The sequence below is a fragment of the Helicoverpa armigera genome, chromosome 20 (assembly GCF_030705265.1).
Source record: "Helicoverpa armigera isolate CAAS_96S chromosome 20, ASM3070526v1, whole genome shotgun sequence".
Classification (NCBI taxonomy): Eukaryota; Metazoa; Arthropoda; class Insecta; order Lepidoptera; family Noctuidae; genus Helicoverpa; species Helicoverpa armigera.
The window spans coordinates 80563-87847 of NC_087139.1; the positions used below are offsets into that span (position 1 = coordinate 80563).

Genomic DNA, 7285 nt, shown 5'->3' on the forward strand with positions numbered 1-7285 from the left:
GGAGGTTGTATATAATAAGATTTAACACGAACGTACGTGGCTTATTTATAAAATGGAATGGCGTGAGGTCGTGCAGAGCGCCGTGTTCCGGAGCGGCCACATGAAAGCGTTCTGCTCCCGAAGCTGTTCCTCTCGCTCCCGTGGACGCGAGAGGCAGTGCGAGCGGGACACAGCACGACACCCGCCTGTCAAGTTCGTTACTTAAAATGGCCGATGCTTGCTTAGTTTCGTGATCGCCTAGGGAGGGGGCCGATGTCGATAATATTATGTTTTATGGCGGCGGGTGGCGAACCTACATAAATTGGGTTTTCGTTTTACGAGAGATAATACCGGCGATAAATTATACTTGCATTTCGGGAATCGAATTTCAGCGAGTGCGTGAACTCGACTCTGAACGGTTCCTAGTGGTGCGTAATGCGCTTCCACTTACAGGAAACCGGTAATTACGGATTGCCGTTGTGATGGCGAGCCGCACTTATCAGACCGTGACGAAGGAGCTCGTTATATTCGCGATCGTTATTACGAGTGCTCTTATCTTAAACGTCTCGCTCCACACGCCGCCGCATCCCCGCGATTACTGTTACTGTACTACATGTACGTACACGTAGCTACCTCTTGTAATGAATGAGATTGCCGTGTGCACGTCGCTATTACTTTGAAAGCTTTTATGCTTATCAATAAGATAGCTGTTTAGGGGTATAATGGTCCAGTAGTCATTGGAACCGTCTATGGCACATACATACGTGGCAGTGCGGTTCCTTCAAACAAGAAACGGATCGTTTCGCTAACGGGCAATAATTTGTTAACATCAAACTCACAGAGCAAGGCGGCATCATTTCGCAAATTCTACTGTTCCTGTAAACAGGTACACGTAACGCACAACGTACAACACAGATTACTATAATAGTTACTGGTGCAACGCATTCATGAATTCATACCTCCCGTCAATTATCTTGTATAGATAGTCACCGTCTCGGTAAACCATAGATTGCGATACCGTTGTCGGTATAGTATAGTAGACCCAAACTGTGCAGCGTCTGGAAGTCGAACCCAAAAGAGTTGGGAAAAAGCCAGATAATGTTACGTAAGCAAAACTACTCGTTTCTTATCTAAAGGAACCGGCAATTAAATAGGCCTTTCAAACGGAACAAGGCGAGCATACTGCGCCCTATAAAGAGCCCTGCATGCTATAAAGAGTTGTTATTATTATGGTAACTGGCGTGACGTCATGCAACGTACGTACGCGTCACACTGAACTTACATACAAATAGGAAGTGATTGGGGGTTGGCGAGTGCAAGCCCTGTGCGAGGTAACGGTGACACGAACGAATCTGTGCGGACTCACGATACAATATCACACCCATAAAAAGTAACAATAAACTTTTTATCGTCGCTGCGAAGATAAAATAAATAAGTACAGCTTGAATACAAGTCGCCGCCCCCCGGCCGTGCCGGAGCGGCAGGCGCGCGGCACGGCACGGCGCCGGCGGCGGCGAGCGTGCCGCCCCAATCATCCATTAGTCTCGATGTTTATTTCGTGTTTATTACGTGGATGCTAATTTAACGCTGTCGCTCGCTATGATGTCGGATAATGGAGTAGGTAGGTCTCACGAGAGCCGGGGCCGGCGGGCGAGGCCGGCGTAATGGCCGGCTTGCCGTACGTGCCACGTCTCCGCGTTTGCCTGCGCTTTCAATCTATTTGACTGCATCTTAATCAGACTCGCATCGGCGAATTGCCGCGGCCGCGCCGAGACGTTACCGCGAATGTTACGAATTATAATAATCAAGTTTCACTGCAGGAATACCTACTTAGCTGGATGAATTGCGGTTTAGTCAGATTTCTTTCCCAACACCTATTGTAGATTATTCACGACTCATTGTGTATTATACGTGTTTCAAACAGAAAATAAAATGTCCAATGAATAGCGGTGTGCGCTACGCCTTTGTTTAGCGGATATTTGGAAGTGTTGTCATTGAGAGCGAAACAATGGCAGAATGAGTGGGAGAGGCGGGCGATGGCCGCGCCTGCCAGAACTTCACACATGTCATGTGTTCACTAGCTATACCCAACTATTGTTCCATTTAACGTGTTCAACATAATATGCTATTGTTTCATATACCTAAGTAGGTACAGGACGGACCCGCAGAAAGCGCAAAACGACAATCAATACTCTACACTACACGCTTTCAAATATATTCAGCTCAATTTTAATTATAAATAAAAGCTTCGCTGACACTGAAACTAGCTAAAATTGCTGTCTTGTTCTAGTTAAATACCTATGAAATAAATACAACTGGCAAAGTGCGAATCGGTTTTCCTCCGTGTTACCACAGATTACTTAATAGTTACTTCGTGTAACTTTTTTTTATTGGCATCTTGCAGTTCAGCACAGGGACGCTGCTTACTGCCTAACGGGACAATTCCCTGTGGATGTCTTGAACTGAAGGCCTCCAGCCAAGGGCACATCAGCTCAGACTACAGCAAGAGACAGGCTATCGTTTAGGGGTATTATTAAAGCATATTATATGTATGTATAGTACATGTGTTTATTATTATTTATATGTATACATATTATTTTTGCACTAAATATCAAAAAAAAGTTTTGCACCTACAACTACTATTTCTCCATCACCCGAAGGTAGACTGGTAAAACGCCTTAGGCGTTAAGTCCGCCATTTTACAAAATGTGGGAAAAGTATTTAATAAATATAAATAAATAGATAAAGCTAGTGCTCTGCAACGCGGGCTGACTTCAGCTGGGGTGGGGAGAGGGAGAAGTTAAGAACAAGAGTCGAAGTTCTCGTCACGACTGCGGTCGTCGTCAGCGAGGCTTGGAAAACGGCGATATACATTGTTTATATATCCTGAGCGTGCTAGTTTCCCGACTACTCTTGGAGTGCGATGATGGGGTCGTCAGGAAGGGTCAGGGTGTGCCATGGTCAGCAAAGTGGTTCCTATCGGTCGATGCGATCAGGGGTTTTGTGCTTGACTACAGACGTTTGAAGAATTGCGCTGTAGGGACACTCTTATGTTGAGATTAAACATTTCGGATCCTGCAGATTAGATGTATGTAGTCTGCAGGGTGTGCATCAGGTGGCTGCGGATTGTTCGAAAGAGATACCGCGGCCCTGGTACATAAAAGGCCTATGACGGAACACGACGGTTTTTAGTCAGTAAGAGTCTGACACTCCCTCACTGCTGCTAACCCACAGCGTGAGGGGTCATTTGATGATTTTTGACGTCGTTAAAAAAAAAGGGTCTGCATCAGGCGGATGATGCGGGCCTTTGCGAGCAAGGACATTACTCGCGTAGGACACGCCGGTACGAAACACCGTGGTGTAGAGACGCAGTTTACACTCAAGTGACAGTCGTCTGGCCGCTTTAATACGGGGGTGACGTGAGATGATTATCTAAGAACACTCCTAGATATTTGGCTTGCTTCTCCCAAGGGATTTACTTGCCGTACATAGTACGTACCGATGCGGAGTTGAGAGCTGTGGCGTGCTCTACAGAATAACACCGCCAGGTTTTTGTCAGGGTGGGCTAATTCCTGAACTAGTTAGATATTGATGGTGGATTGGGGCTGCGGATGATGGCATTCAGACCACAAGAAGTGTCATCGGCAAATATATTAACGTTAGTAGCTGGAAACTTTGGAATCGCTTGTTTATAGCCAGAAGGCTAATGGAGATGACGTAGCCCTGGACATGGACATGGGGCACTCCCGCCTTGATCTGTTCACTGATCGCCTTTATGTGTTAGTTTCGTGTAATTAACGGTATGCTGAAGACTGTTTGAGACACAGGACCGAGTTCAAACATGCTTTCATTTTTGAGGTTTTTGGCGGTGAAGTCTAGAAATGCATCGACAGTACAAGCCATTGAAATATACCGACCTATTTGTGCAATATGTTTGGACCGACAAGTTATCGTTTATAAGCAAAGGACTCGACAGCTGTCCTGCTAGAACGTGTCATTAGTATTCGCTTGAGATACAATTTCAGGTTAGTACAGAACATCAGCGAATGCTTGTTAGTTTTCACGTGACGGACGCTTTCACCGTCCACATGGACATGCTAAACATAGCGCTGTCACTCGACTCTCTTGTGACAACTGACTCGGCGCGGTACTAACGCAAACGTTCCCTATATACGAATGTTTCGGAAAGTGAACCTCTTTCCGTCGCTTAGGTATATCCCTTTATGAAACAATCGAGTGATGTTAACTCGTTGTCTCGATTCATGGCTTGTAACAGGAAGCAGCTGAATATAACTGCTCCTGTGTGCGACGTAAACGACTTATATGTAAAGTTTTAAGCTATAAATTACACAGCCAATACTTTTATGAGAACTTCAAACATACCTGATTGTAATAAATATATATAGGTATATGTCAACAATCAGGGCGAGCGACGGTGACTGAGCCAACAGCGGACATGTTCAGTCGCTAGTTGAGCTTATAGCTTTATGAGGATAAGTTCAGTTGTGAGGATTTATGTTGCTTCTACTGTTTTGTGTACATTCCGCCTAAGCAAGTCGTTGAGCCATAAGACGAGTGAGTCATTCATTATTTGAATTGAACATAATGATCTCGAATATGAATTATAGCGATATGCTTACAATAGGTGAGAGAACACTTAAAAGAATGTGATTGAGACAGGCAGTGAGGAGTGTGGAGAGAGGTGAGCGTACTTACTTGCGCCGCTGCGGTCCGGCCATCCGAGAGCACTTCACGACTGCACACGCGCACACTACTACACCGAACACGCACACACCGCATGGAGGTAAATAAAACGATGCTTTAGGGATTTTTGTAAAAAGATAGTTATATTTTTGGCATTGGACTATGACACAATATAATACTATGATATGCTAAGTAAGCGTTTTATAAAGACTTTTACATGCCGAATATTCGTTAATCAGACTATTCATCAGAGGACTCTTTATATATAATTTTAACAAACATAACCGCTTACAAAATGAGAGTAGAGATACGATTCTAATTTACCGTTCGGGACTGCTCTAGAACTCATCACCTATTCGAAAACATAACTATGTCTAGTTTTATTCTTAATATTTTTCTCACTTTCATTTTTTTACTCTATAGGTACATATTTATTATAATACAAATTTTGAACATATAATATTATCGATATGATATCTTATACAGAAAACGCAACGAATCGGCGACGGTACAATAATTTAATCTTGAAGCGTCGGTTACTGCGTTTGCGAATAAATATTTTCGTTGGTGGGTATGCACTAGCACCGACGCGCCGGCGAGCGGCCGGCCCCGGCGAGGCGGCCGGCCGCGCGACCGGGCCTCGAGCGAAACGATAACACGGAACGTTCAGGTCCTCGGCGAAACAACACATCATAATCGTCCGGTACAACAACACATAAATCAACGTTTAAACAATATCAACGTACATAGGTACTATTTGGTATTAGGTTCGTTCGCGCACGAGACGACGCGAGGGCGCGCGCCGCCCGGACACAGACGCGCGTGCCGGCCGCGGCCCGGGACCGCGCCGGCACGCTCGCCGACACTTATCACTCTAACTAATTACAACGAAACATCACAGAGACCGGGGCCCGCTCCGGCGCCGCTCAGCTACATGTAGATCGGCAGCTGCTGCAAGGCGCGCTTGTCGAAGCGGTCGTAGTGCGCGGCGGCCGGCGGCAGCGCGCGCGCTATATCACAGTCCAGCGCCTCCGGCGGCAGGTACGGGTGCGGCTTGAGGCGAGCGCGCGCCGCCAGCTTGCCGGCCGCGCCGTCCGCCGCGTACGACTCGAAGCGGTAGCACGCCAGCGGGTGCGTCGGCTCCTCGGCCGGCGCCCGCGCGCGTGCCGCCGCGGCCGGCACGGGCTGCGGCTGCGGCGCGGGCGGCGCGGGGCCGCGGCAGCAGCGCCGCGCCTGCCGGGGAGCGCGCGCGCGGCTGCCCGGCGTCACTGCTGCGGCGGCGGCCGCATCTCCTCGCGGCAGGTTGTTCACGAACGGCACACGCCGCAGGCTTTCGAGCCTCCGGAAATGCGAAGGGTGGATCATGAGCAGAGGCTCGATCTTGACGCCCTGCGGCGGCTTGGCACAGTCGGGAAGCTCGTATTCGATACTGCAGTCTACGTGTAAAGGCACCGAGTAGTCCTTGGGGGCCAGCGAGGCGGGCCGCGCGTCCCGTCGGAAGCGGTCAGCGGCGGCGAAGTCGGCCTCGCCGCGGGCGTAGCCCGTCATGACGGCGGACGCGGCCTCACGGCATGTGCGCCGCGGGGCGCGCGCCGATCAGCTGATTGTTGAGGCCGAGCACAGCGCGCACACGTGCGCGCAGGTTGGCGGCGGCCGCGAGACTGGCGCCCCGGCCCCGCGCGCCTGCGCGGTGCGCTCTCCCCGCCAGCCGCGCGCCCCCCGCGTCGCCGGGGAGCCGTTCATCCCGACCTGCCCCCCGCGGCCTCGGGACGCTCGCCGACTCGGGCGCTGAGCGGCGGCCGCGAGTTAGCTACGTCGGCGGACGGCCGGGGGGTGAAGCTCGGTGCGGGACGTGTGGCGGCGACCCGCCGACGGCCACGAAATTTCATCGACAGATCGATAAAAATGGCGATGGCTCGTAACTAGCGATGCGAGCGTTGCGCAGAGATGCACTACGCACGGCTTACTAGCAGCGGGGGCGCGGGGCCTAGGGGATGACTGCGGAGGGGATATGATTGCTAAACAGCTGACTACAAAGAAGTTCAAAATATTAAACAAGAGCGGGCTCAGTCGTGCCGCCGCCGCGCCGCTGTCCGCCTTCCACTGATGTTAGACCACATTATGACATTACAATAACATTGCCTTTCGCTGTTGTAATACCTCTTTTCTCTGAAAAGGCTAGAAGTATACCATTAAAAAGACACATTACAGGTACCTACTTCAGATTTCGAACACCACACATTAATCTTTATTTTCCGTTGAATTAATGTATTAAGACTAATGTATTCAGACCAAAACTACATAAATGTAAAATGTTTGTGTTGATTAAGTAGGTTACAAGTGTAAGGGTAGGTAAGATACACAAGATAGGTAGGTAAGGTTCAATATGTATTCGTTATGTTATACTCTTAATCGGGCTACACACAGTACATACATATAAGGTACCTATGTATAACAAATCTGGAGACTGTTCGCTTTTTTCTAAATATGCTATTTGCGTGTCAGACACAAGACATCCGGCGCTGCCGCTGTGGCTTATCTTAGGAAAGTGCGATAATAGATAGCCACGAGGAAACGGTTTCAAAGGTTTCCCAGTGCTCTG

The 7285-nt window shown here is 48.9% G+C and overlaps 1 protein-coding gene across 1 annotated transcript; it reads right to left on the reverse strand.

Moving 5' to 3' along the window:
• Positions 1-4799: 4799 nt before the first annotated feature.
• Positions 4800-6635, reverse strand: LOC126056262 (uncharacterized). Its single transcript, XM_049848705.2, has one exon. The coding sequence runs from the start codon at positions 6229-6231 to the stop codon at positions 5614-5616; it is 618 nt and encodes a 205-aa protein (XP_049704662.2). The 5' UTR covers positions 6232-6635; the 3' UTR covers positions 4800-5613.
• Between the last annotated feature and the right edge of the window lie 650 nt (positions 6636-7285).

Bases quoted from the DNA above. Each gene is read 5' to 3' on its own strand.
- LOC126056262 (XM_049848705.2), bottom strand. From the start codon at position 6,231: ATGACGGGCTACGCCCGCGGCGAGGCCGACTTCGCCGCCGCTGACCGC.